General features: G+C 42.4%; 4 protein-coding genes across 4 annotated transcripts; all 4 read right to left on the bottom strand.

Annotated features, from left to right (window-relative positions):
• Positions 1–6,505: 6,505 nt before the first annotated feature.
• LOC138851187 (uncharacterized) lies at positions 6,506–8,136 on the bottom strand. Its single transcript, XM_070079983.1, has 3 exons — positions 8,049–8,136; positions 7,335–7,492; positions 6,506–7,135 (listed from the first exon to the last, which is right to left on the bottom strand). The coding sequence occupies exons 1-3, from the start codon at positions 8,058–8,060 to the stop codon at positions 6,976–6,978; spliced, it is 330 nt and encodes a 109-aa protein (XP_069936084.1). The 5' UTR covers positions 8,061–8,136; the 3' UTR covers positions 6,506–6,975.
• A 3,933-nt stretch (positions 8,137–12,069) lies between these two features.
• Positions 12,070–13,411, bottom strand: LOC138851186 (uncharacterized). Its single transcript, XM_070079982.1, has 3 exons — positions 13,319–13,411; positions 12,607–12,764; positions 12,070–12,407 (listed from the first exon to the last, which is right to left on the bottom strand). The coding sequence occupies exons 1-3, from the start codon at positions 13,328–13,330 to the stop codon at positions 12,248–12,250; spliced, it is 330 nt and encodes a 109-aa protein (XP_069936083.1). The 5' UTR covers positions 13,331–13,411; the 3' UTR covers positions 12,070–12,247.
• Positions 13,412–16,930: 3,519 nt separating this feature from the next.
• Positions 16,931–18,107, bottom strand: LOC138851183 (uncharacterized). The gene is made up of 3 exons (XM_070079979.1): positions 18,023–18,107; positions 17,311–17,468; positions 16,931–17,111 (listed from the first exon to the last, which is right to left on the bottom strand). Exons 1-3 carry the CDS (start codon positions 18,032–18,034, stop codon positions 16,952–16,954), a joined length of 330 nt encoding a protein of 109 aa, XP_069936080.1. The 5' UTR covers positions 18,035–18,107; the 3' UTR covers positions 16,931–16,951.
• A 3,994-nt stretch (positions 18,108–22,101) lies between these two features.
• LOC138851182 (larval cuticle protein 16/17-like) lies at positions 22,102–23,325 on the bottom strand. The gene is made up of 3 exons (XM_070079978.1): positions 23,195–23,325; positions 22,483–22,640; positions 22,102–22,285 (listed from the first exon to the last, which is right to left on the bottom strand). The coding sequence occupies exons 1-3, from the start codon at positions 23,204–23,206 to the stop codon at positions 22,126–22,128; spliced, it is 330 nt and encodes a 109-aa protein (XP_069936079.1). The 5' UTR covers positions 23,207–23,325; the 3' UTR covers positions 22,102–22,125.
• Between the last annotated feature and the right edge of the window lie 3,634 nt (positions 23,326–26,959).

Genomic DNA, 26,959 nt, shown 5'->3' with positions numbered 1-26,959 from the left:
AGTGTATATACACTGAGAGACATGCACTTCCCAATGCATATATACACAGACACATACACTTCTCTGTGTATACACGTAGAAATATACATCTCTCAGTGTATATATTTTCTGTACACTTCTCTCCCAACTGGTTACATTGACCACCTTCCTAAAACGGACCCAAAGACGTTAAAATACGACACATCTGGATCGTTAGTGTTTCAGTTAGCAACTCTAGTTCAAGGTCTTCTAGTTATTATGGACATAATCTGTGGTGAGAGAGTGGAGGGGTAAGCCAGTGGAAGGCCTCGGTCATATGACCAAAAGCTCCAGCTGTGGGTTATCATAAGACCAGCGTCAGGAAACACTTGTCCTGTTTCCTGACCAACCTTACCAACCCTAACCTCTGTAGTGAGGACTAAGGCCACAGCGAATGACGTAAGCAACAATCCACACTAGCTCCTCCCAGGGAGTGAATGATTTTCGTAACATTACAAGTGAAGGTTAGCAGGTACTGTTAATAACGCAGAGTTACAGTGCGAAGAAATGTGGCAATAGTTAATAAAGGGGGAATAGTGTGGGGTTGACCTTGTTGTGGGTATATAGGGGCTCCGGAAAACCTGAGCCGTATCGGGCCATATTTAAGTGTTTCTTGGTTCGGGTTATAGGGCCACTGATAAATCACACCATATCCAGAATTATTTAAGAGGTTCTGGGTTCTGTTAATATGGCCAATAATAGGCCACACCTTATCCAGCCTTATTTAAATGCTTCTCGATTCGGTTAATAGGGCCGCTGATAGGTCACACAGAACAGAAGAGAGAGAGCATCATTCAGAGAACATCTTGTCCAGGGTCAGCCTGGTGCTGACACCATCTTCTGTAATTAGACAGGTGTGTCAATTATTGAACAACCCACACCAGAGTGTGGCCTGGGTCAGGCTTACACTTACACTACTACCACCAGTGCCCAGAGTGTGGCCTGGGTCAGGCTTACACTTACACTACTACCACCCCTGCCCAGAGTGTGGCCTGGGTCAGGCTTACAATTACACCACTACCACCCCTGCCTAGAGTGTGGCCTGGGTCAGGCTTACACTTTCACAACTACCACTACCTCCACTGCCCAGAGTGTGGCCTGGGTCAGGCTTACACTTTCACCACTACCACCCCTGCCTAGAGTGGGGCCTGGGTCAGGCTTACACTTTCACAACTACCACTACCACCACTGCCCATAGTGTGGCCTGGATCAGGCTTACACTTACACCACTACCACTACCACCACTGCCCAGAGTGTGACCTGGGTGAGACTTACACTTACACCACTACCACTACCACTACCACCCCTGCCCAGAGTGTGGGCTGGGACAGGCTTACACTTACACCACTACCACTACCACCACTGCCCAGAGTGTGGCCTGGGTCAGACTTACACTTACTTCACTACCACTACCACCACTGCCGAGAGTGTCACGTGGGTCAGGCTTACACTTACACCACTACCACTACCACCACTGGCCATAGTGTGGCCTGGATCAGGCTTACGCTTACACCACTACCACCCCTGCCCTGGTTGGGGCCTGGGTCAGGCTTACACTTACACCACTACCACTACCACCACTGGCCATTGTGTGGCCTGGATCAGGCTTACGCTTACACCACTACCACTACCACCCCTGCCCAGAGTGTGGCCTGGTTCAGGCTTACACTTACACCACTACCACTATCACTACCACCTCTGCCAAGAGTGGGGCCTTGATCAGGCTTACACCTACACCACTATCACTATCACCCCTGCCCATAGTGGAGCCTGGGTCAGGCTTACACCTCCACCACTACCACCCGTGCCCAGAGTGTGGCCTGGTTCAGGCTTACACTTCCACCACTTCCACCACTGCCTAGAGTGTGGCCTGGGTCAGGCTTACACTTACACCACTACCACTAGCACCACTGCCCAGATTGTGACCTGGGTCAGGCTTACACCACTACCACTATCACTACCACCCCTGCCAAGAGTGGGGTCTGGGTCAGGCTTACACTTTCACCACTATCACTACCACCCCTGCCCATAGTGTGGCCTCGGCCAGGCTTACACTTACACCACTAACACCCCTGCCCATAGTGTGGCCTGGGTCAGGCTTACACTTACACCCCTAACACCCCTGCCCATAGTGTGGCCTGGGTCAGGCTTACACTTACACCACTAACACCCCTGCCCATAGTGTGGCCTGGGTCAGGCTTACACTTACACCACTACCCCTACCTCCACTGCCCAGAGTGGGGTCTTTGTTAGGCTTACACTTACACCACCACTACTACCACTACCACCACTGGCCAGAGTGTGGTCTGGGTCAGGCTTACACTTACACCACCACTACTACCACTACCACCACTGCCCAGAGTGTGGTCTGGGTCAGGCTTACACTTACACCACGACTACTACCACTACCACCACTGCCCAGAGTGTGGCCTGGGTCAGGCTTACACTTACACCTCCACTGCTACCACTACCACCACCCTGTGTGGCCTGGGTCAGGCCACACTGAGGGACACCCTGATCATACTCTTGGGTCTGGTCACCCTGGTCGTACTCCTGTGTGTGATCGTCCTGGTCGTACTTCTGGGTCCGGTCGTTTTAGTCGTACTTTTGGATCTGGTCATCCTGGTCGTGCTCCGGGGTTTGATCACCCTGGTTCTACTTCTGCTCCTGGTCACCCTGGTCGTACTTCTGGGTCTGGTCGCCCTGGTCGTACTCCTGTGTCTGATCGTCCTGGTCGTACTCCTAGATCTGGTCGTCCTGGTCGTAATGCTGCGTCCAGTAGTGCTTTTGGGTCCGGTAGTCCTGGTCGTGCTTCTGAGTTTGGTCCTACTCCTGGGTCTGGTCACCCTGGTCGTACTCCTGTGTCTGATTGTCCTGGTCGTACTTCTAGATCTGGTCGTAATGCTGCGTCCAGTAGTACTTCTGGGTCCCGTCGTCCTGGTCGTATTTCTGAGCCTGGTCGTACTCCTGGGTCTGGTCACCCTGGTCGTACTCCTGTGTCTGATCGTCCTGGTCGTACTCCTAGATCTGGTCGTCCTGGTCGTAATGCTGCGTCCAGTAGTACTTCTGAGTCCGGTCGTCCTGGTCGTTCTTCTGAGCCTGGTCGTACTCTTGGGTTTGGTCACACTGGTCGTGTTTCTGGGTCCGGTCGTCCTGGTTGTACTCCTGGGTCTGGTCGCCCTGGTCGTACTCCTGGATCTGCTCACTCCGGTCGTACTCCTGGGTCCGGTCATCCTTTTCGTGCTCCTGGTTCTGGTGACCCAGGTCGTACTCCTGGGTCTGGTCGTCGCTCTTAGGTACACTTGGTAAGTTCTGTGTACACTTTGTACTCTATAACAATGGCGCGGCGACTCTTCAGCACAAGCGGTGCAGCAGTTAGGTACAATCATCATTGATGCCCTGTAGCTGGGGTACAGGGCATCTTGTAATTCAAGTGGTGTCAGGGCCGCTGTGCCCGATGGTATGAGGCTTTCAACTCCACGCTAGTCACTCCCGGCACCTAGGATGCAACCCAAGCGCCAGAATCACTCAGGAGACTTCCTGATGTGTGACCTTGACTGACTGACTGATTCGTCATGAACTGCGTCCTGACACAGGTCTTCATTCTAAGATGACCCGTCTGAGGATCTCCAAGGAGATGTCGATCTAATTCAGTGTCATGTGGCCCCGATCAGGGTCTTGTTGTAGTCCCAGTGTGTTCCACAGCCAGGATTGTCTCTGGGCTCTTTGTATATAGGTAGGATGGATTCTGTTTTCTCCATTATGCATATGTTAACAAAGGTTTTCACAACAGTTCTAGATGTGTTTTTGTTGACATCTGAGTCTATCAGGTCGCTTATGATATCAGTGAAGCAGGTGACTGTCGACATCATTTGATGGCTCAGAGGTAATACTGGATGTCCTGGTCCGCTCTTCAGGGCTACTGTGTTCCTTACTGGTGACTGTTGTGGTGTTAGGGTTGATGAGTTGGCTGTAGTCTGTTCCTGCTTCATGGGGCCCGTTGGCTGCCGTTGTGGGGGTGAGAGTTCGAGCAGATGTATCGGGAGCTGCCTGAGCAAGGTCGCAACCCCGTCGTATATGATTCCTCGACTTCCTTCGTCGCTGAGGTCGGGGAAGTGGTCCTGGATTCTGTGTTAGTGTAGCCTTCTCTGGATGAGGCTGTTGCTGGAGGCTGGACAATCGGGATTTTAAGGAACATAAGGAACATAAGGAAGAAGGAACACTGCAGCAGGCCTACTGGCCCGTGCGAGGCAGGTCCAATTCTCCCACCGGCTTAAGGCAATGCCTTATGCCATGCTGATCTGACATGGTGGAGCCTCTCTGAGCAGTGCAGGTTCCAGGTATGATGCTTCTTGTTGCAGTTAAGACACCGAGGTTCCGTAGCCTCACCGCTCTTCAGATTACCCAAGCAGTCCTTGGTAAGTTGAGACCCGCCACAGATGTCACATTCTTCTTTAAACTGACATCAGACACTGAGATGGTTGTAGTTCCGGCACCTAAACCACCTCAAAGGTTCAGGGTTGTACGTTCTAACCTAGTATTTTCCTCAGCAACGGAGATCCAGTTGAGCTGAGAGGTCGTCTGTGTTGGATCAAGACCTGCCTCGTAGGTATGCTGTCGTCCTTCTTGGCTCGGAGTCGCTCAACTTTCAGGATGTTTGTGGTACTATGGACTGCATCAAGAGTCATGTTTAGTTTACAGCGCATTAATACGCCTTTTCTCACCTGCTCTATGAATTTGAGTTCTGTGAGAACGAGTGGTGATTCCAGGTCGTTCACCTTCTGTAGTGCTTCATAGGACTCAGTGTTTCGGGGAGTCAGAATAAACTCTTCTTTCTTCAGGTTTGGGGACAATGATATCTTCAAACCGTATTTTCTCTTCCGGTGAATTATAACAACATACGGTGTGTCTTGGTGTCCTTTGTTCATGAGAGAATTTGTTGCCTACGGATAGTTTAGCTTGACTGATCTGCAAGGAAACTCTGTGCCTTCCACTGGACATCGAAGACGTACTTCCTGCCAACCTTCGCTATACGGTATTTATGTGGTTGGGATGTGCATTCCCACTGGACTTCGAAGACGTACTTCCTGTAAAGTAAAAGGACACAAGTGCAACTAATGTGACATTTTATTGTGGCAACGTTTCGCTCTCCAGGAGCTTTGTCAAGCCGTTACAAACAGTATATGGACACAAAGGGTATATAAAGGCTCAGAGTGAGGTGCAATACTAGTAGTAGTAGTAGTAGTAGTAGTAGTAGTAGTAGTAGTGACAAAAGTAATACAATATGGTAGAGCAATTAATTCGTACATGAGTAAAAGGATATAAAAGCTATTACTTGGGTAACATAAAAATAGGTTGGACAAATATAGACTGGAAAGAGGCAGCTTGTTACAGTGTTCACTCTCTGTGCTTTGTGTAGTATAACAGGAGAGACTATGTGATGGCAGGGTTTACTGTTTTCAGGAGGATTCTTGCTAAGACTTCGGAAATGGTGAAGCTGCCGTTGTTTTGTTTAATTGTATTCGAAACAGCGATCAGTGCTGATTCGAGGCACTTGCGTGTGCGGAAATTAGTTTCTTTGATCACTAATTGGGCGTCTCTGAATTTCATGAGATGATTGGTAGAATTTCGGTGTTGTACACAGGCGTTGTTCAAGTTATCGTTCATACATGCGTAAATGTGTTCATTGAGGCGGGTGTCGAGGTTTCTTGCTGTTTCGCCTACATAAATCTTGTCGCAGCCTCCACAGGGTATAGTGTAAACCACTACGTTGACTGGTTCGTGGTGCTTGGATTTTGTTCTGGTTAGATCCTTTATTGAAGTGCTGGAAGCGATGGCGACTCTGGTGTTAGCTTGTGAAAGTACTTTAGAAACGTTCAGTGCAACCAGGCTGTTGGGAAGAATTATAACATTGTTGGGAGTGGTGTTGATGCCAACCTTCGCCATACGGTATTTATGTGGTTGGAATGGGCATTTCTTGATCCATACCTATCTCACTGGTCAGGCTGGTTTCCCTTGTATCGCTGTCCCAAGAGCCCAGGGATTCCAGTGAGTGGTCTCACAACTTCTTCTTCACCAGAACTGTGCCCCACATTTCCAATCCCGAGTCCTCGGATGAGTCCTGGAACATCGTGACCTCTTCATTACGAAAGAAACCAAGTGCCTCTGTGTGTGTGTATAGACTCGACTAACTTGTAGGCTTGGCTTCGTAGTAGTAGTAGTAGTAGTAGTAGTAGTAGTAGTAGTAGTAGTAGTAGTAGTAGTAGTAGTAGTAGTAGTAGTAGTAGTAGTAGCAGCAGTAGTACCTTGTTCACAAGTGACCAATTGAACCCAATGTTTTAACAAAAATACCAAAATTATCATAATCTTTTCACCTGATCTATACAATTCCTAACAATCAAATATTCAGACTGAGAACTCGTAATTTTAAATAAGATTAAGATTTTTATTTGAAAAATAGTTACCATTTGATGATATCAAAAGAAGAAGACTGATTGCCACACATTCATTTTATTGATTTAGAAGCTTGTTTTTGAGTAAATAAATAAAACACAACAAAAAAGAAGATAATGGCAAGACAGAGAAGAAAAATAATGAAGGTGAATAGTGAGGAGTGAAGGATAACGTCGACCTATTACTCTCAGAGTGATGGGAAGCTACTGCCCATAACCATTAACGTAAGGGGTAAGAAATACCCACTTGCCTAAAGGTAAAGGGTATGAGGAACCCACTTCTTTAAGGGTAAGAGGTATGAGGTACCCATTTGCCTAAGGGTAGGGGTAAGAGGTACCCACATCCTGGTGTTAGAGATGGGCAGGTTCCTTGACAGTCTGAGAGTGACTGTCTCACCAACACTCACACACAAGTCCCACAAGTCATGTTAGTCTCTGATCACTTCAACAACATCTCAGATCCTTGGTAAGAATGATCCTCTGGTACGTCTGTAAGATTTATTGTTTACTTTCTGTCTTCCTCAGAGGACACGAAGGATCCCTGTGTACCGTCGGCCCTGACGCCTCCGACGGTAGCGGGGACAGCGTTCGACTCCAAAATACGGTAGCCGTCCTTATCAGCAATGTACTTCACGAAAAAGTTCACTCCTTCAGGAGAAGTCCAGCTGAAATATGATATAATGAACTGTAAGATTTTGATAAAACAGAAAATGAAAACACAAATGAAATCTATAAGTAAATGATACGAATTTAGCATATTAAATTCTTTGCAGCTTTGGGATAGACAAATACAGAGCAATAATTCACTTGTAACAGTTCGTAAGTGGAAGTGCACTAAGTGTGAGAACAGGAGCTGTATCTCACCTGTAGGAGCCAGTGATGACGTTGTCTCTGCTGATGACTTGCACCTGGTGACTGTCCTCCCTGGAGAAGTCCTCCCTGGAGAAGTCCTCCCTGGAGAAACCTAGACTGAAGTCAGGTCGGGCGGCAGTGATGGCAGCCAGACCCAGGAGGACGATCATCTGATGGACACAGACAACACAGATTGAGGTTCTTAGACGTCAGAAGAAACACTAGCAAGTACTACTAGTGATAAACACGTAGCTACTTACACTGTTACCTGACAAGGAACACTAGCAGGGCTAATGAGAGACTTGTGGTGTCTTACTCTCCACATAACAAGAAGGATTATACAGGACACGTGAAGTTCCGTCCAATTTACACTGTCAATATTAATGTTTTGTTTATTGTTTACGAAATAAATTAGTTTACTGTAGAAGACAATTGTTGAAACATTAATGTGTATCAGTCCAACATAACCTCAGACCTCCAGCTTCTACCTTCACCATTCTGGGATCTCCCTCAACTCTTCCAACTCTACTAAAGTTTGGCCGAAATATTCACAGCTATAATTGGATTATGAACATTTCTGAAGCTTTGTAAATCTTCCTTATTCATACTGATCTATTGCATTTTTAAGCTGCATTTCGTGACGGTAAATCAAGAGAATTGATGCTGCCTGTTTCTCTCTGTGAGTGTGTCCAGCCTCCAGATACAGTGTGTGGCACTGTAACTCACACAACATTTCATGATGTAGTGGTGGAGGAAGCTGGTAGTGGTGCTGATGGTGGCACAGGAGCCTAGTAGTGGTGCTGATGGTGGCAGACGAAGGTGTGGTACAAAGCCCTGAAGAAAAGAGATCTTTATAGGTGCAGAATCAGGTCAATCTTGCTGTTGCTGCTGCTGCTGCTTGCCAGCTTGTGTCTTGTGAAATATATGGTAGTCCCTGACATGATCATCGTGTTATTATCCTAAATACAAACTAACCAGCCTACGTATGATGACGTCTGGCAACAAAAACAGATTTCATAGAGAAGACTGGTCAATACATCAACATTCTTCAAGAAAGTAAAAATACCGACAACACAGTCTCACAACTGGTATAGATCCTTCTATAATTCCATACAGGTATTGTAATAAGAGAGTCTTAGCTATGATGACCTTCTATGGTATTAGTAAGATAAGTTATCGAATAATTTATATAATTATTTATTTTGCTATCTGAAACTGGAGTATTGTGGAGGTGTCTGGCTTCCTACTGTCACAGCTGAACTTAAAATATATATTATAAAAATTGCTTTGAGTTCAACACTGAGTGAAAGACTTAATATCCAACAACAATATACTGCATAATTGAACCTAAATACATAACATAATCTAATTACACTCTTGAGGAATATATTTCTTATTACTTATAAATTGTCATAACGACTACCACAAGTGATAATAGAAGATTTTAGACATGATTTATAAAAGCTTTGACTTAGAGTCAAAAGCAATAAAGTCAGAAGTTAGTAATTAGTGTGTTAGTCGACCGTAATGTGTCACTGGCGTGATCACCAGCAGCTGGAAGTTATGGCAAGTTTTCTCTACCATGGTCCAGCTGTATGGTAGAGAAAGGGACTATTTTGTCCTCATTGTACAGCTTCATAGAAGGAAAAGGTCTGTGAGGTCCTCGAGGTCCAGCTTGACATCACTGTTGGTCTGTCTGTGGGCGGGTCACTCCATGGATGTAATTCCTGTTGAGATTCATGCAATTAGTTACTTCTGTCTTACTGTTGAGACACAGTGTTGATACTAGCAGATGATGTCTTGTTACTGCTGAGACCAGTGTTGATACTAGTAGATGGTGTCTTGTTACTGCTGAGACCAGTGTTGATATTAGCAGATGGTGTCTTGTTACTGCTGAGACACAGTGTTGATACTAGCAGATGATGTCTTGTTACTGCTGAGACCAGTGTTGATATTAGCAGATGGTGTCTTGTTACTGCTGAGACACAGTGTTGATGGTGTCTTGTTACAGATGGTGTCTTGTTGCAGATGGTGTCTTGTTACTGCTGAGATCAGTGTTGACACTAGCAGATGGTGTCTTGTTACTGCTGAGACACAGTGTTGATGCCAGCAGATGGTGTCTTGTTACTGCGGAGATCAGTGTTGACACTAGCAGATGGTGTCTTGTTACTGCTGAGACACAGTGTTGATGGTGTCTTGTTACAGATGGTGTCTTGTTGCAGATGGTGTCTTGTTACTGCTGAGATCAGTGTTGACACTAGCAGATGGTGCCTTGTTACTGCTGAGACACAGTGTTGATACTAGCAGATGGTGTCTTGTTACTGCTGAGATCAGTGTTGATACTAGCAGATGGTGTCTTGTTACTGCTGAGATCAGTGTTGATACTAGCAGATGGTGTCTTGTTACTGCTGAGACACAGTGTTGATACTAGCAGATGGTGTCTTGTTACTGCTGAGACAAGTATTGATACTAGCAGATGGTGTCTTTTTACTGCTGAGATCAGTGTTGATACTAGCAGATGGTGTCTTTTTACACACACACACACACAGAGAATTCGATTCTGCGTCAACCTGACCAGCTCTGCATGCTCTCGCATCAGGAAGAACACTCTCAGTTCCACTGGTCGCCTGATGTTTGAGAATTGTTGGTCCAGTGGACAGTGATGCATACATTATCCTGCTCTCACACTCTCACAGGGCTGAACATAGTGACGCAGTATCGAATCCTGGCCAGCCTCAGTTCCGTTAATATATGTATATATATATATATATATATATATATATATATATATATATATATATATATATATATATATGTATATATATATATATATATATATATATATATACACATACACATATGTTTATATATATATATATATATATATATATATATATATACATATATATATATATATATATATATATATATATATATATATACATATGTATATATATATATATATGTATATATATATATATATATATATATATATATATATATATATATATATATATATATATAGATATGTTTATATATATATATATATATATATATATGTATATATATATATATTATATATATATATGTATATATATATATATATATATGTATATATATATATATTTATATATATATATATATGTATATATATATATATATTTATATATATATATGTATATATATTACATGAGCATATTATCTGAGGAGAATTTATGTCAGGTTTTTGTGTAAATAATGGAAATCCTTCACTGTTATTATTATTTTATGTTATATCTAATTACTTAATTACTTTCTGTTTACGTAAAACTTTAATGACTTAGTCAATAATTATAATTTGTGATTGATATTTATGTGTGAGTCTGCAAGCTGCCTGGTTGACTTTGAGTTAACAGGTGACCTTGGTTGTGAACAAGTTCTGTTGGCGTTCACGGAAATTACCAACAGATATTTCCTGTTGTCAGTTGTCAACTGTTTTACAGAGTCTGAGGCTTCAAGAATAACATTATTTACCTGGAATTGATTGTCCAGGTATTGTCTGCCATTCTTAACTGCCTCGTTGGTGCCTACAAGACTTCCCAGAGTGCCACAGCACTGCTGCTTTCCTGAGAGTTTAGTGGATCACACAAGACTTCCCAGAGTGCCACGGCACTTCTGCCTTCCTGAGAGTTTAATGGATGACACAAGACTTCACAGAGTGCCAAGGCACTGCTGCCTTCCTGAAAGTTTAGTGGATCACACAAGACTTCCCAGAGTGCCACGGCACTTCTGTTTTCCTGAGAGTTTAGTGGATGACACAAGACTTCCCAGAGTGCCACGGCACTGCTGCCTTCCTGAGAGTTTAGTGGATCACACAACACTTCCCAGAGTGCCACGGCACTGCTGCCTTTCTGACAGTTTAGTAGATCATACAAGACTTCCCAGAGTGCCACGGCACTGCTGCCTCCCTGACAGTTTAGTGGATCACACAAGACTTCCCTGAGTCCCTCGGTACTAATACCTTCCTCACAGTTTAGTGGATCACACAAGACTTCCCTGAGTCCCACGGTACTAATACCTTCCTCACAGTTTAGTGGATCACACAAGACTTCCCTGAGACCCACGGTACTGCTGCCTTCCTCACAGTTTAGTGGATCACACAAGACAAAATTCCTTCACTCTGACGCCTTTTATTTCTTCTCAAAATTCAACAATTTTCCAAAAGGGAAAATTGTATATTATTTATCTATTTTTTCGAGTAATAAAACATATAATTTATTTTCCTAAAATAAAATCTATCATAAATATTTTTTTCTGAAGTTGAGACGAAGTCAAAATTTTTTTTATTTTTGAGAAATAAATCAAATTTGACATTTAAAATTATTATTAAACAAAATATATTCATAAATCATTTATTTTATTGTTTTAGCAATTTATATTTTTAGAATAAATAAAACAAAACAGATTGAGTCAATAAATAAATAAATAATGAACAGGAAGACAGGGGAAGAAAATATAGAATAATTGTGAGGAAGAGAAAGTGAAGGAAAGTGAGGGAAAGTGAGGGAATGATAGTGAGGAAAGTGAGGGAGTGATGGTGAACAGTGATGGGTAGTAACTACCCATTTCCATAAGAGTAAGGAGGTAGGAGGTACCCACTTCCCTAATGGTAAGGGATTGGAGGTACCCACTTAAGGGTAAGAGTTAAAAGGTACCCACTTCCGTATGAGCAACGGGTAGGAGGTACCCACTTGCCTAAGGGTAAGGGGTATGAGGTACCCACATCTTGGTGTTAGAGATGGGCAGGTTCCTTGACAGTCTGAGAGTGACTGTCTCACCAACACTCACACACAAGTCCCACAAGTCATGTTAGTCTCTGATCACTTCAACAACATCTCAGATCCTTGGTAAGAATGATCCTCTGGTACGTCTGTAAGATTTATTGTTTACTTTCTGTCTTCCTCAGAGGACACGAAGGATCCCTGTGTACCGTCGGCCCTGACGCCTCCGACGGTAGCGGGGACAGCGTTTGACTCCAAAATACGGTAGCCGTCCTTATCAGCAATGTACTTCACGAAAAACTTCACTCCTTCAGGAGAAGTCCAGCTGAAATATGATATAATGAACTGTAAGATTTTGATAAAACAGAAAATGAAAACACAAATGAAATCTATAAGTAAATGATACGAATTTAGCATATTAAATTCTTTGCAGCTTTGGACTAGACAAATACAGAGCAATAATTCACTTGTAACAGTTCGTAAGTGGAAGTGCACTAAGTGTGAGAACAGGAGCTGTATCTCACCTGTAGGAGCCAGTGATGACGTTGTCTCTGCTGATGACTTGCACCTGGTGACTGTCCTCCCTGGAGAAGTCCTCCCTGGAGAAGTCCTCCCTGGAGAAACCTAGACTGAAGTCAGGTCGGGCGGCAGTGATGGCAGCCAGACCCAGGAGGACGATCATCTGATGGACACAGACAACACAGATTGAGGTTCTTAGACGTCAGAAGAAACACTAGCAAGTACTACTAGTGATAAACACGTAGCTACTTACACTGTTACCTGACAAGGAACACTAGCAGGGCTACTGAGAGACTTGTGGTGTCTTACTCTCCACATAACAAGAAGGACTATACAGGACACATGAAGTTCCGTCCAATTTACACTGTCAATATTAATGTTTTGTTTATTGTTTACGAAATAATTTAGTTTACTGTAGAAGACAATTGTTGAAACATTAATGTGTGTCAGTCCAACATAACCTCAGACCTCCAGCTTCTACCTTCACCATTCTGGGATCTCCCTCAACTCTTCCAACTCTACTAAAGTTTGGCCGAAATATTCACCGCTATAATTGGATTATAAACATTTCTGAAGCTTTGTAAATCTTCCTTATTGATACTAATCTATTGCATTTTTAAGCTGCAATTCGTGACGGTAAATCAAGAGAATTGATGCTGCCTGTTTCTCTCTGTGTGTGTCCAGCCTCCAGATACAGTGTGTGGCACTGTAACTCACACAACACTTCATGATGTAGTGGTGGAGGAAGCTGGTAGTGGTGCTGATGGTGGCACAGGAGCCTAGTAGTGGTGCTGATGGTGGCAGACGAAGGTGTGGTACAAAGCCCTGAAGAAAAGAGATCTTTATAGGTGCAGAATCAGGTCAATCTTGCTGTTGCTGCTGCTGCTGCTGGTGCTTGCCAGCTTGTGTCTTGTGAAATATATGGTAGTCCCTGACATGATCATCGTGTTATTATCCTAAATACAAACTAACCAGCCTACGTATGATTACGTCTGGCAACAAAACAGATTTCATAGAGAAGACTGGTCAATACATCAACATTCTTCAAGAAAGTAAAAATACCGTCAACACAGTCTCACAACTGGTATAGATCCTTCTATAATTCCATACAGGTATTGTAATAAGTGAGTCTTAGCTATAATGACGAATAATTTATATAATTATTTATTTTGCTATCTATGGTATTAGTAAGAGTCACAAGTTATCGAATAATTTATATAATTATAGCTTACAGAGGTAATTTGCTATCTAATGAAACTTTACAAAGGAGAACTACAATTGTAATGAACTCCAGAAGTCTGTGACAAGTCAAAGGTATTTACAGATTACAGCTTCCTACTGTAGGTACACTCACAAGTTACAAAGGTAATGAATTCTGTAGAATGGTTACTTACGTTTATACTTTGGCTACAATCATGAACAAATTATAGAGTAATGAGCAATTCACACTTCCACACCTGGAGTATTGTGGAGGTGTCTGGCTTCCTACTGTCACAGCTTCAGTTCACACTGAGTGAAAGACTTAATATCCAACAACAATATACTGCATAATTGAACCTAAATACATAACATAATCTAATTACACTCTTGAGGAATATATTTCTTATTACTTATAAATTGTCATAACGACTACCACAAGTGATAATAGAAGATTTTAGACATGATTTATAAAAGCTTTGACTTAGAGTCAAAAGCAATAAAGTCAGAAGTTAGTAATTAGTGTGTTAGTCGACCGTAATGTGTCACTGGCGTGATCACCAGCAGCTGGAAGTTATGGCAATAGTTTTCCCTACCATGGTCCAGCTGTATGGTAGAGAAAGGGACTATTTTGTCCTCATGGTGCAGCTTCATAGAAGGAAAAGGTCTGTGAGGTCCTCGAGGTCCAGCTTGACATCACTGTTGGTCTGTCTGTGGGCGGGTCACTCCATGGATGTAATTCCTGTTGAGATTCATGCAATTAGTTACTTCTGTCTTACTGCTGAGACACAGTGTTGATACTAGCAGATGGTGTCTTGTTACTGCTGAGACCAGTGTTGATACTAGCAGATGGTGTCTTGTTACTGCTGAGATCAGTGTTGATACTAGCAGATGGTGTCTTGTTACTGCTGAGACCAGTGTTGATACTAGCAGATGGTGTCTTGTTACTGCTGAGACCAGTGTTGATACTAGCAGATGGTGTCTTGTTACTGCTGAGATCAGTGTTGATACTAGCAGATGGTGTCTTGTTACTGCTGAGATCAGTGTTGATACTAGCAGATGGTGTCTTGTTACTGCTGAGATCAGTGTTGATACTAGTAGATGGTATCTTTTTACACACACACACATACAGAGGATTCAATCCTGCATCATCCTGACCAGCTCTGCATGCTCTCGCATCAGGAAGAACACGCTCAGTTCCACTGGTCGCCTGGTGTTTGAGAATTGTTGGTCCAGTGGACAGTGACGCATACATTATCCTGGTCTCACTGGGCTGAACACAGTGACGCAGGATCGAATCCTGGCTAGCATCAGTTCCGTTAATATATATATATATATATATATATATATATATATATATATATATATATATATATATATATATATATATATATATATATATATATATATATATATATATATATATATATATATATATATATATATATATATATATATATATATATATATATATATATATATATGTATATATATATATTACATGAGTGTATTATCTGAGGAGAATTTATGTCAGGTTTTTGTGTAAATAATGGAAATCCTTCACTGTTATTATTATTTTATGTTATATCTAATTACTTAATTACTTTCTGTTTACGTAAAACTTTAATGACTTAGTCAATAATTATAATTTGTGATTGATATTTATGTGTGAGTCTGCCAGCTGCCAGGTTGACTTTGAGTTAACAGGTGACCTTGGTTGTGAACAAGTTCTGTTGGCGTTCACGGAAATTACTAACAGATATTTCCTGTTGTCAGTTGTCAACTGTTTTACAGAGTCTGAGGCTTCAAGAATAACAAGAATTAATTGTCCAGGTATTGTCTGCCATTCTTAACTGCCTCGTTGGTGCCTACAAGACTTCCCAGAGTGCCACTGCTGCCTTCCTGAGAGTTTAGTGGATCACGGAAGACTTCTCAGAATGCCACGGCACTGCTGCCTTCTTGAGAGTTTAGTGGATCACACAACACTTCCCAGAGTGCCACGACACTTCTGCCTTCCTGAGAGTTTAGTGGATGTCACAAGACTTCCCTGAGTGCCACGGCACTGCTGCCTTCCTGAGAGTTTAGTGATTGACACAAGACTTCCCAGAGTGCCACGGCACTTCTGCCTTCCTGAGAGTTTAGTGGATCACACAAGACTTCCAAGAGTGCCGCGGCACTGCTGCCTTCCTCACAGTTTAGTGGATCACACATCACTTCCCAGAGTGCCACAGCACTGCTGCCTTTCTGACAGTTTAGTAGATCATACAAGACTTCCCAGAGTGCCACTGCTCTGCTGCCTCCCTGACAGTTTAGTGGATCACACAAGACTTCCCTGAGTCCCACAATACTAATACCTTCCTCACAGTTTAGTGGATCACACAAGACAAAATTCCTTCACTCTGACGCTTTTTATTTCTTCTCAAAATTCAACAATTTTCCAAAAGAGAAAATTGTATATTATTTATCTATTTTTTTGAGTAATAAAACATAATTTATTTTCCTAAAATAAAATCTATCATTAATATTTTTTTCTGAAGTTGAGACGAAGTCAAAATTTTTTTTATTTTTGAGAAATAAATCAAATTTGACATTTAAAATTATTATTAAACAAAATATATTCATAAATCATTTATTTTATTGTTTTAGCAATTTATATTTTTAGAATAAATAAAACAAAACAGATTGAGTCAATAAATAAATAAATAATGAACAGGAAGACAGGGGAAGAAAATATTGAATAATTGTGAGGAAGAGAAAGTGAAGGAAAGTGAGGGAATGATAGTGAGGAAAGTGAGGGAGTGATGGTGAACAGTGATGGGTAGTAACTACCCATTTCCATAAGAGTAAGGAGGTAGGAGGTACCCACTTCCCTAATGGTAAGGGATTGGAGGTACCCACTTAAGGGTAAGAGTTAAAAGGTACCCACTTCCGTATGAGCAACGGGTAGGAGGTACCCACTTCTCTAAGGGTAAGGGGTATGAGGTACCCACATCTTGGTGTTAGAGATGGGCAGGTTCCTTGACAGTCTGAGAGTGACTGTCTCACCAACACTCACACACAAGTCCCACAAGTCATGTTAGTCTCTGATCACTTCAACAACATCTCAGATCCTTGGTAAGAATGATCCTCTGGTACGTCTGTAAGATTTATTGTTTACTTTCTGTCTTCCTCAGAGGACACGAAGGATCCCTGTGTACCGTCGGCCCTGACGCCTCCGACGGTAGCGGGGACAGCGTTCGACTCCAAAATACGGTAGCCGTCCTTATCAGCAATGTACTTCACGAAAAACTTCACTCCTTCAGGAGAAGTCCAGCTGAAATATGATATAATGAACTGTAAGATTTTGATAAAACAGAAAATGAAAACACAAATGAAATCTATAAGTAAATGATACGAATTTAGCATATTAAATTCTTTGCAGCTTTGGACTAGACAAATACAGAGCAATAATTCACTTGTAACAGTTCGTAAGTGGAAGTGCACTAAGTGTGAGAACAGGAGCTGTATCTCACCTGTAGGAGCCAGTGATGACGTTGTCTCTGCTGATGACTTGCACCTGGTGACTGTCCTCCCTGGAGAAGTCCTCCCTGGAGAAGTCCTCCCTGGAGAAACCTAGACTGAAGTCAGGTCGGGCGGCAGTGATGGCAGCCAGACCCAGGAGGACGATCATCTGATGGACACAGACAACACAGATTGAGGTTCTTAGACGTCAGAAGAAACACTAGCAAGTACTACTAGTGATAAACACGTAGCTACTTACACTGTTACCTGACAAGGAACACTAGCAGGGCTACTGAGAGACTTGTGGTGTCTTACTCTCCACATAACAAGAAGGACTATACAGGACACGTGAAGTTCCGTCCAATTTACACTGTCAATATTAATGTTTTGTTTATTGTTTACGAAATAAATTAGTTTACTGTAGAAGACAATTGTTGAAACATTAATGTGTATCAGTCCAACATAACCTCAGACCTCCAGCTTCTACCTTCACCATTCTGGGATCTCCCTCAACTCTTCCAACTCTACTAAAGTTTGGCCGAAATATTCACCGCTATAATTGGATTATAAACATTTCTGAAGCTTTGTAAATCTTCCTTATTGATACTAATCTATTGCATTTTTAAGCTGCATTTCGTGACGATAAATCAAGAGAATTGATGCTGCCTGTTTCTCTCTGTGTGTGTCTAGCCTCCAGATACAGTGTGTGGCACTGTAACTCACACAACACTTCATGATGTAGTGGTGGAGGAAGCTGGTAGTAGTGCTGATGGTGGCACAGGAGCCTAGTAGTGGTGCTGATGGTGGCAGACGAAGGTGTGGTACAAAGCCCTGAAGAAAAGAGATCTTTATAGGTGCAGAATCAGGTCAATCTTGCTGTTGCTGCTGCTGCTGCTTGCCAGCTTGTGTCTTGTGAAATATATGGTAGTCCCTGACATGGTCATCGTGTTATTATCCTAAATACAAACTAACCAGCCTACGTATGATGACGTCTGGCAACAAAAACAGATTTCATAGAGAAGACTGGTCAATACATCAACATTCTTCAAGAAAGTAAAAATACCGTCAACACAGTCTCACAACTGGTATAGATCCTTCTATAATTCCATACAGGTATTGTAATAATTGAGTCTTAGCTATAATGACCTTCTATGGTATTAGTAAGAAAAGTTATCGAATAATTTATATAATTATTTATTTTGCTATCTGAAACTGGAGTATTGTGGAGGTGTCTGGCTTCCTACTGTCACAGCTGAAGTTAAAATATATATTATAAAAATTGCTTTGAGTTCAACACTGAGTGAAAGACTTAATATCCAACAACAATACACTGCATAACTGAACCTAAATACATAACATAATCTAATTACACTCTTGAGGAATATATTTCTTATTACTTATAAATTGTCATAACGACTACCACAAGTGATAATAGAAGATTTTAGACATGATTTATAAAAGCTTTGACTTAGAGTCAAAAGCAATAAAGTCAGAAGTTAGTAATTAGTGTGTTAGTCGACCGTAATGTGTCACTGGCGTGATCACCAGCAGCTGGAAGTTATGGCAATAGTTTTCCCTACCATGGTCCAGCTGTATGGTAGAGAAAGGGACTATTTTGTCCTCATGGTGCAGCTTCATAGAAGGAAAAGGTCTGTGAGGTCCTCGAGGTCCAGCTTGACATCACTGTTGGTCTGTCTGTGGGCGGGTCACTCCATGGATGTAATTCCTGTTGAGATTCATGCAATTAGTTACTTCTGTCTTACTGCTGAGACACAGTGTTGATACTAGCAGATGGTGTCTTGTTACTGCTGAGACCAGTGTTGATACTAGCAGATGGTGTCTTGTTTCTGCTGAGATCAGTGTTGACACTAGCAGATGGTGTCTTGTTACTGCTGAGACACAGTGTTGATACTAGCAGATGGTGTCTTGTTACTGATGGTGTCTTGTTACTGCTGAGACCAGTGTTGATACTAGCAGATGGTGTCTTGTTACTGCTGAGACACAGTGTTGATACTAGCAGATGGTGTCTTGTTACTGCTGAGACACAGTGTTGATACTAGCAGATGGTGTCTTGTTACAGATGGTGTCTTGTTACTGCTGAGACCAGTGTTGATACTAGCAGATGGTGTCTTGTTACTGCTGAGACCAGTGTTGACACTAGCAGATGGTGTCTTGTTACTGCTGAGACACAGTGTTGATACTAGCAGATGGTGTCTTGTTACTGCTGAGACCAGTGTTGACACTAGCAGATGGTGTCTTGTTACTGCTGAGACCAGTGTTGATACTAGCAGATGGTGTCTTGTTACTGCTGAGATCAGTGTTGATACTAGCAGATGGTGTCTTGTTACTGCTGAGACCAGTGTTGATACTAGCAGATGGTGTCATGTTACTGCTGAGACCAGTGTTGATACTAGCAGATGGTGTCATGTTACTGCTGAGACCAGTGTTGATACTAGCAGATGGTGTCTTGTTACTGCTGAGATCAGTGTTGATACTAGCAGATGGTGTCTTGTTACTGCTGAGACCAGTGTTGATACTAGCAGATGGTGTCTTGTTACTGCTGAGACCAGTGTTGATACTAGCAGATGGTGTCTTGTTACTGCTGAGATCAGTGTTGATACTAGCAGATGGTGTCTTGTTACTGCTGAGACCAGTGTTGATACTAGCAGATGTTATCTTTTTACACACACACACACACAGAGAATTCGATTCTGCGTCACCCTGACCAGCTCTGTATGCTCTCGCATCAGGAAGAACACTCTCAGTTCCACTGGTCACCTGGTGTTTAAGAATTGTTGGTCCAGTGAACAGTGATGCATACATTATCCTGCTCTCACAGGGCTGAACATAGTGACGCAGGATCGAATCCTGGCTAGCCTCAGTTCCGTTAATATATGATATATGTATATATATATATATATATATATATATATATATATATATATATATATATATATATATATATATATATATATATATATATATATATATATATATATATATATATATATATATATATATATTACATGAGTGTATTATCTGAGGAGAATTTATGTCAGGTTTTTGTGTAAATAATGGAAATCCTTCACTGTTATTATTATTTTATGTTATATCTAATTACTTAATTACTTTCTGTTTACGTAAAACTTTAATGACTTAGTCAATAATTATAATTTGTGATTGATATTTATGTGTGAGTCTGCCAGCTGCCAGGTTGACTTTGAGTTAACAGGTGACCTTGGTTGTGAACAAGTTCTGTTGGCGTTCACCGAAATTACCAACAGATATTTCCTGTTGTCAGTTGTCACCTGTTTTACAGAGTCTGAGGCATCAAGAATAACATTATTTACCTGGAATTAATTGTCCAGGTATTGTCTGCCATTCTTAACTGCCTCGTTGGTGCCTACAAGACTTCCCAGAGTGCCACGGCACTGCTGCCTTCCTGAGAGTTTAGTGGATCACACAAGACTTCCCAGAGTGCCACGGCACTGCTGCCTTCCTGAGAGTTTAGTGGATCACACAAGACTTCCCAGAGTGCCACGGCACTGCTGCCTTCCTGAGAGTTTAGTGGATCACACAAGACTTCCCAGAGTGCCACGGCACTGCTGCCTTCCTGAGAGTTTAGTGGATGACACAAGACTTCCCAGAGTGCCACGGCACTGCTGCCTTCTTGAGAGTTTAGTGGATCACACATGACTTCCCAGAGTGCCACGGCAATGCTGCCTTCCTGACAGCTTAGTGGATCACACAAGACTTCCCAGAGTGCCACGGCACTGCTGACCTCCTCACAGTTTAGTGGATCACACAAGACTTCCCAGAGTGCCACGGCACTGCTGCCTTCCTCACAGTTTAGTGGACCACACAAGACTTCCCTGAGACCCACGGTACTATTACCTTCCTCACAGTTTCGTGGATCACACAAGACTTCCCTGAGTCCCACGGTACTAATACCTTCCTCACAGTTTAGTGGATCACACAAGACAAAATTCCTTCACTCTGACGCCTTTTATTTCTTCTCAAAATTCAACAATTTTCCAAAAGAGAAAATTATATATTATTTATCTATTTTTTTGAGTAATAAAACATATAATTTATTTTCCTAAAATAAAATCTATCATTAATATTTTTTTCTGAAGTTGAGACGAAGTCAAATTTTTTTTTATTTTTGAGAAATAAATCAAATTTGACATTTAAAATTATTATTAAACAAAATATATTCATAAATCATTTATTTTATTGTTTTAGCAATTTATATTTTTAGAATAAACAAAACAAAACAGATTGAGTCAATAAATAAATAAATAATGAACAGGAAGACAGGGGAATAAAATATTGAATAATTGTGAGGAAGAGAAAGTGAAGGAAAGTGAGGGAAAGTGAGGGAATGATAGTGAGGAAAGTGAGGGAGTGATGGTGAACAGTGCTGGGTAGTAACTACCAATTTCAATAAGCTTAAGGAGGTAGGAGGTACCCACTTCCCTAATGGTAAGTGATAGTAGGTACCCACTTAAGGGTAAGAGTTAAAAGATACCCACTTCCCTATGGGCAACGGGTAGGAGGTACCCACTTCTCTAAGGGTAAGGGGCAGGAGGTACCCACTTGCCTAAGGGTAAAGGGCAGGAAGGACCCACTTGCCTAAGGGTAAGGAGTAGGAAGTACCCACATCCTGGTCTTAGAGATGGGCAGGTTCCTTGACAGTCTGAGAGTGACTGTCTCACCAACACTCACACACAAGTCCCACAAGTCATGTTAGTCTCTGATCACTTCAACAACATCTCAGATCCTTGGTAAGAATGATCCTCTGGTACGTCTGTAAGATTTATTGTTTACTTTCTGTCTTCCTCAGAGGACACGAAGGATCCCTGTGTACCGTCGGCCCTGACGCCTCCGACGGTAGCGGGGACAGCGTTCGACTCCAAAATACGGTACCCGTCCTTATCAGCAATGTACTTCACGAAAAACTTCTCGCCTTCAGGAGAAGTCCAGCTGAAATGTGATATAATGAACTGTAAGATTTTGATAAAACAGAAAATGAAAACACAAATGAAAACTGTAAGTAAATGAAACCAATTTCGGATATTAAATTCTTTGCTGCTTTGGACAAGACAAATACAGAAATAATTCACTTGTAACAGTTCGTAAGTGGAAGTGCACTTAGTGTGAGCCCAGGAGCTGTATCTCACCTGTAGGAGCCAGTGATGACGTTGTCTCTGCTGATGACCTGCACCTGGTGACTGTCCTCCCTGGAGAAGTCCTCCCTGGAGAAGTCCTCCCTGGAGAAACCTAGACTGAAGTCAGGTCGGGCAGCAGTGATGGCAGCCAGACCCAGGAGGACGATCATCTGATGGACACAGACAACACAGATTGAGGTTCTTAGACGTCAGAAGAAACACTAGCAAGTACTACTAGTGATAAACACGTAGCTACTTACACTGTTACCTGACAAGGAACACTAGCAGGGCTACTGAGAGACTTGTGGTGTCTTACTCTCCACATAACAAGAAGGACTATACAGGACACGTGAAGTTCCGTCCACTTTACACTGTCAATATTAATGTTTTGTTTATTGTTTACGAAATAAATTAGTTTACTGTAGAAGACAATTGTTGAAACATTAATGTGTGTCAGTCCAACATAACCTCAGACCTCCAGCTTCTACCTACACCATTCTGGGATCTCCCTCAACTCTTCCAACTCTACTAAAGTTTGGCCGAAATATTCACAGCTATAATTGGATTATAAACATTTCTGAAGCTTTGTAAATCTTCCTTATTGATACTAATGTATTGCATTTTTAAGCTGCATTTCGTGACGGTAAATCTAGAGAATTGATGCTGCCTGTTTCTCTGTGTGTGTGTCCAGCCTCCAGATACAGTGTGTGGCACTGTAACTCACACAACACTTCATGATGTAGTGGTGGAATAAGCTGGTAGTGGTGCTGATGGTGGCACAGGAGCCTAGTAGTGGTGCTGATGGTGGCACAGGAGCCTAGTAGTGGTGCTGATGGTGGCAGACGAAGGTGTGGTACAAAGCCCTGAAGAAAAGAGATCTTTATAGGTGCAGAATCAGGTCAATCTTGCTGTTGTTGCTGCTGCTGCTGCTGCTGCTTGCCAGTTTGTCTCCTGTGATGTATAAGGCAGTCCTTGACATGATCATGTTATCCTAAATACACACACCAACCTGCCCATGTATGTGACGTCTGACAAGAAAAAGTCATTTCTTAGGGAGGTTTGCTCAATACATCAACATTCTTCAAGAAATTAAATATGCCATCAACAAAGCCTCACAGCTGACACTGATCCTCCTATAATTCATAAATACACACATCAACCTGCCCATGTATGTGGACATCAGGGAGAAAATTTTGATCTAAATTAGTTGAATCCATTAATATTCTTGAAGACACGAAACAATCTATCAGTCACAAGACCTCAACTGACATGTTCCTTTCAGTCAATGTTTTGTCTTTCGTGGGGCTATTTATTTATACAGTTGTATTACTAAAAGAACATAAACACGTAACATACACTGGTCGTAATACTACCTGCAACCACATTTAGATGAGTACACTATCATTACGACTGACATACGTAAAGATAGTACACTACCAACACTGGTCACCCCCAGTTATATTTACTATCAGTGTGAGCCCTCAGTGCCGTCACTGGGGAACCACACCCAGGATCTTTACTGGCAGTTACATCTCGCATCGTTGGACAACTTCTGGCCAGGAAAAGTAATGGTATTCTGATATTTCAGTGTAGTCCAGCTCACAGCATGGGAAAGTGACTGGTATTTCTCTGATAGCTCAGTGAAGACCAGTTCGCAGCAGTGCCTGGTGTGGTCTTAACACAGTTCTGGTAACCTATGAGTGGGTTACTACACTTAAGTGTTTTCCCGACGATCTTCGTGGTTAAAAGTGGCATCACTTAAGCGACAAACTCTCACAAGAAAGTTACCCTCACACCTACACTTGACACTTACCAACCCTTACTTACACGACACACAAATACCATAGTCCCCGTCCTGTAAGTGTGATGACTGATTGTTCTTCCGGAGACTCTGGTCTGTACTCAACTGTTTTTGGTTGCAGGGGTCAAGTTACAGCTCCTGGTCCCGCCTCTTCGCTTCCTGTATACATCTAATTGTGGTTGCAGGGGTCGACTCACAGCTCCTGGCCCTGCAGTTTCGCTTGTCGCTACCTGTATACAGATGATAGTAGTTGCAGGGGTTGAGTCACAGCTCCTGGCCTCGCCTCTTCGCTCGTCGCTACCTATATACACCTAATTGTGGTTGCAGGGGTCGAATCATAGCTCCTGGCCCTAACTGTGTGAAATGAAATTAGCACATCTCAGGGTTATTAGTAGCCCTAGTCTAAGACCGAGCCACGGGGGGGGGGCGGTGACCCCCTCGTAATAGGCTATGATAGTTAAACTATTGATGTCCCTCCCAGGGATGTGTTGATGACGGTAAAGAGCTCTTCATCCAAGGTACCTGAGCTCTTCTCTTTCCTGGATCAAACCCAATTCAGTGTCTCAGATGTTGTATGATCCCTTAGGGTTTAGCGATTTCTCATAGATAAAATAATAATAATGATAATAATAATAATAATAATAATAATAATAATAATAATTGATTAATGTATTAATATCACTAGTGTGGGAGGGATGGGTGTGGACTGGATGCTGTGGGCGTGCTAGCATGTTGTGGGCTGTGTGGGTGTGTTGTGGGCACTGTGGGTGTGCTAGGAATGTTGTGGGTGGCTGTGGGCGTATTATTGTAGATGCAGAACCTGGTTGTATTGCTGTAGTCTGGGCTGGTTGGTGTAGTTTTTGTGGGGGTGGGAGTTGTTGTTAACCTTGTGGGTGTGTGGGTGTTGTGGGGGGTAGAGTGGGTGGGAGTAGGTACGCTTGTTATGGGGGATTGTTCCACCTGCTGTCTTGAATGTGGAACAATCAGGATATTGTTCCACCTGCTGTTCTGAATGTGGAACAATCAGGATATTGTTCCAGCTGCTGTCCTGAGTGTGGAACAATCAGAATATTCTTCCACCTGCTGTTCTGAATATGGAACAACCAGGATATTCTTCCACCTGCTGTTCTGAATGTGGAACAATCAGGATATTCTTCCACCTGCTGTTCTGAATGTGGAACAATCAGAATATTCTTCCACCTGCTGTTCTGAATGTGGAACAATCAGGATATTCTTCCACCTGCTGTTCTGAATGTGGAACAATCAGGATATTCTTCCACCTGCTGTTCTGAATGTGGAACAATCAGAATATTCTTCCACCTGCTGTTCTGAATGTGGAACAATCAGGATATTCTTCCACCTGCTGTTCTGAATGTGGAACAATCAGGATATTCTTCCACCTGCTGTTCTGAATGTGGAACAATCAGGATATTCTTCCACCTGCTGTTCTGAATGTGGAACAATCAGGATATTCTTCCACCTGCTGTTCTGAGTGTGGAACAATCAGGATATTCTTCCACCTGCTGTTCTGAGTGTGGAACAATCAGGATATTCTTCCACCTGCTGTTCTGAATGTGGAACAATCAGGATATTCTTCCACCTGCTGTCCTGAGTGTGGAACAATCAGAATATTCTTCCACCTGCTGTTCTGAGTGTGGAACAATCAGGATATTCTTCCACCTGCTGTTCTGAATGTGGAACAATCAGGATATTCTTCCACCTGCTGTTCTGAGTGTGGAACAATCAGGATATTCTTCCACCTGCTGTTCTGAATGTGGAACAATCAGGATATTCTTCCACCTGCTGTTCTGAATGTGGAACAATCAGGATATTCTTCCACCTGCTGTTCTGAATGTGGAACAATCAGGATATTCTTCCACCTGCTGTTCTGAGTGTGGAACAATCAGGATATTCTTCCACCTGCTGTTCTGAATGTGGAACAATCAGGATATTCTTCCACCTGCTGTTCTGAATGTGGAACAATCAGGATATTCTTCCACCTGCTGTTCTGAATGTGGAACAATCAGGATATTCTTCCACCTGCTGTTCTGAATGTGGAACAATCAGGATATTCTTCCACCTGCTGTTCTGAATGTGGAACAATCAGAATATTCTTCCACCTGCTGTTCTGAATGTGGAACAATCAGAATATTCTTCCACCTGCTGTTCTGAATGTGGAACAATCAGAATATTCTTCCACCTGCTGTTCTGAATGTGGAACAATCAGAATATTCTTCTGAGTGTGGAACAATCACTTCTGCTGTTCTGAATATGGAACAACCAGGATATTCTTCCACCTGCTGTTCTGAATATGGAACAATCAGGATATTCTTCCACCTGCTGTTCTGAGTGTGGAACAATCAGGATATTCTTCCACCTGCTGTTCTGAGTGTGGAACAATCAGGATATTATCCAAATTACTTATTAAACTCCCCAATTACTGCATCTTGCAACATCCGGTGATATTATTGATGTGGGCATTGCAGGTGTGGGGGTGTGGGGGTGTGGGGGTGTGGGGGTGTGGGGGTGTGGGGGTGTGGAGGTGTGGGGGTGTGGGGGTGTGGGGGTGTGGGGGTATTACCTTCATGAGAACTGTTGATTTTACGGTGTTTTTATGGCTGGTTTTGCTGTGGTGGTATTGTTTGTGGGTATTGTAGCTTAGGCCAGGGATAGTGTTTTTGTGGGAGG

Source organism: Cherax quadricarinatus, unplaced genomic scaffold (genome assembly GCF_038502225.1).
Source record: "Cherax quadricarinatus isolate ZL_2023a unplaced genomic scaffold, ASM3850222v1 Contig66, whole genome shotgun sequence".
Classification (NCBI taxonomy): domain Eukaryota; kingdom Metazoa; phylum Arthropoda; class Malacostraca; order Decapoda; family Parastacidae; genus Cherax; species Cherax quadricarinatus.
The sequence above is the reverse complement of the archived record's forward strand: the minus strand, read 5'-3'. Positions and strand labels throughout refer to the sequence as shown.

Bases quoted from the DNA above. Each gene is read 5' to 3' on its own strand.
- LOC138851187 (XM_070079983.1), bottom strand. The intron at 7,136-7,334 runs GTGAGATACAGC...ATCATATTTCAG, and splicing joins GTCATCACTGGCTCCTACAG to CTGGACTTCTCCTGAAGGAG.
- LOC138851186 (XM_070079982.1), bottom strand. The intron at 12,408-12,606 runs GTGAGATACAGC...ATCATATTTCAG, and splicing joins GTCATCACTGGCTCCTACAG to CTGGACTTCTCCTGAAGGAG.
- LOC138851183 (XM_070079979.1), bottom strand. The intron at 17,112-17,310 runs GTGAGATACAGC...ATCATATTTCAG, and splicing joins GTCATCACTGGCTCCTACAG to CTGGACTTCTCCTGAAGGAG.
- LOC138851182 (XM_070079978.1), bottom strand. The intron at 22,286-22,482 runs GTGAGATACAGC...ATCACATTTCAG, and splicing joins GTCATCACTGGCTCCTACAG to CTGGACTTCTCCTGAAGGCG.